A 2,658-nucleotide genomic window follows, 5' to 3' on the forward strand; every position below is an offset into this window, starting at 1 on the left:
ACAGCAAGCCAATGATCTTCTTCCCTCGTTTTCCACGTCTCTCTCTCTCTCTCTCTCTCTCTCTCTTCGACAACACAGGTAAGAACTCTCTCTCTCTCTCTCTCTCCTTTCATTCCAATGTTTTCTAAATATTCCGAGTAACATATAGATATAGATATCATATACATATGGATTTGAACCATAGAAATCTGATTGAAGACTCAACCTTGTGTGAATCACTTTGTGAAAAAAATGTTCCAATCAATTGCCCAAAATCATGTTCAGTTTTATGTCCAGAAACATGTGTATCCTATGATCCATATTGCATCTCTCCACCAACTTCTGTAATCTCTTATTCACACAATCACCACAAATTCTCAACTTTCTTGACCGTCACAATTGTACTTCTCGCCGCCAGTTTCCTTGTGATTTGTGGCTATGTCTTCTACACAAAGTATTACAACAATTCGAGACGGCGAAACTCATCACGTCAATCTGATCATCGAAACCGTGATGATCACGAGTTTCTTGATGAGGAACATGGCCCTACGTTGGACCACCCGATATGGTATATTCGCACCGCCGGTCTTCAGCCGTCGATAATCAATTCGATCGCCGTTTTGAAGTACAAGAAAGGAGAAGGGCTTGTCGAAGGCACGGATTGCTCTGTTTGCTTGAGTGAGTTTCAAGAAGATGAGAGTCTTAGGCTTCTGCCAAAGTGTAGTCATGCTTTTCATATTCCTTGTATTGATACTTGGCTTAGATCGCACACCAATTGTCCAATGTGTCGTGCTCCGATTGTGATCAACTCGGTGATCAGGACTTCTTTGCCGGAGCCGAGTAGTGTCGATTCAGGTTCGGAGGAGGAAATCCGGCCGGGGAATTCGGAGAATGATGGCGAAAATGACGCAGAAATGGGGAGAGATGAAGAAGGAAAGAGAGGAGAAAGTTCTGGTGATATTGAAGTTGTGTTGGATAGGATGTCACAGCCGAGTCGAAGATCGTTTTCATTGGACTGTTCATCGGGCTGGAAGATTAGCTCCGCTATGTCGAAGGAATGCGATGGGAGTATGGACAAGAAAATGGAAACAGATAACAAGTTGAGGTCTGCAAATGGTGAGAAGAAAGTGGGTGGGAATCAAAAGCTGCAGAGAATGACAAGTAGTTCTTCTAATGAAAGGTCCCTACAAAGTGGACCTGTTTCTATGAAGAGGTCGGTTTCTTGGAGTGGGAAATTCGTTTTGTGCAGGCAAATAAAGAGCAGTGACTCAATTCTTCCTCTGAGAAGCATCTAAAGTGCGGCTAAGATGCAAAAGAGTATCGCAGACATCATCTGATATAAAAAACATGCACTACCCGTAAGCGTCCTATTGCAATGGCTGCCAAGATGTTCGAAAACCCGAATCACTCGACAAATTCTCGAAAACTCGAGACGTTACTGAAATCAGGTTATACATACAAAAAAACTGTAATAATGTTTGTTGTTTTATGTAAGTGAAGGTAGTAGTACATTAGGAAAATTAGGCTGGCCCAAAATGGGGTTCAGCTTATAGAAAGTGAGAGTAATGCTGAGTATGCCATGAACTTGTTCTCTGAAGAGAGTCAAGCAATTGTAAGTTAAACCTTTTCTTCTGTGGAACTAAGGGATGGTATTTTTGCTGCTTCATATATATTATCTGGTAAAAGAGAAATGGTAGATAGAATGCTTAAATTCTCTGAATTTTGCTTCTAATCTTTAAGCTGTGAAATATCTTTCCTATGACAAAGCTATGTTTTGCTTGTTGCCATTGAGTGTCCCTCTAAATTTCTGTAATACCCTTTTTTTTTTTTTCCAAGTTCATCCTTCGGTGAAATTTGTGATGATTATTGACATATACAGAAGGAAAATGCCAGAAAACCACCCCTTTCATACATGTCTTACCCAACTATTCATGTTTCATACTTGTCTTACCCAACTATTCATGTTTCATACTTGTCTTACCCAACTATTTATATTTCATACTTGTCGTACCCAACTATTTATGTTTCATACTTGTCTTCGTTCTGTTTGATCGAACTTGGCAGTACTGTGGGGAGCTAGTAAATTCACAAGCTATAAAAGCAGCGTGAGGAAGCAATGGAACTGTTTATGATTATACTTTTTTACTTTATTAAATTAGATGTACACATTATTTTTCACTTCAACGTGAGAACTGTTCTAAAATAACTACTTTTAGGGATTTAAAAATTTTATAGAATGTGATGCCATGTTATCATACTATATATTTTAATACTAAATATACCTTTAAGATATCATACAATATTCACCATAATATTGACTAGTGCCCGTCAATATGGGAAATAGTAAAAAATAGACCAATATGAAAAGTTTAAGAAAGTATATAGGCCAATTTTTAGTTATAGAAATTAATAGGCCATAACTTGTCAAGTTATGGTTCATAATTAGATAAGTTATGGACAAACTTGTCAAGTTATGGTTCATAGCCAGACAAGTTATGAATAATAACTTGTCAAGTTATGATTCATAACCAGACAAGTTATGGACGAAAACAGTAATTTGGCCTATTTATTAACTTATGTAAACTATTGGCCTATTAATTTTAATTAATCTCAAGTCTTGGCATATTTTCCTCTTTCTCCATATAGATCGCGGCCGCTAACCAATGTTATCTTGGTTGT

General features: G+C 37.8%; 1 protein-coding gene across 1 annotated transcript; it reads left to right on the top strand.

Annotated features, from left to right (window-relative positions):
* Positions 1 to 1,618, top strand: LOC21387642 (RING-H2 finger protein ATL54). The gene has a single exon (XM_010110114.2). The coding sequence runs from the start codon at positions 168 to 170 to the stop codon at positions 1,272 to 1,274; it is 1,107 nt and encodes a 368-aa protein (XP_010108416.1). The 5' UTR covers positions 1 to 167; the 3' UTR covers positions 1,275 to 1,618.
* Positions 1,619 to 2,658: the final 1,040 nt, after the last annotated feature.

Source organism: Morus notabilis, unplaced genomic scaffold (assembly GCF_000414095.1).
Source record: "Morus notabilis unplaced genomic scaffold, ASM41409v2 Scaffold415, whole genome shotgun sequence".
NCBI classification, from domain to species: Eukaryota; Viridiplantae; Streptophyta; class Magnoliopsida; order Rosales; family Moraceae; genus Morus; species Morus notabilis.

Bases quoted from the DNA above. Each gene is read 5' to 3' on its own strand.
- LOC21387642 (XM_010110114.2), top strand. From the start codon at position 168: ATGGATTTGAACCATAGAAATCTGATTGAAGACTCAACCTTGTGTGAA.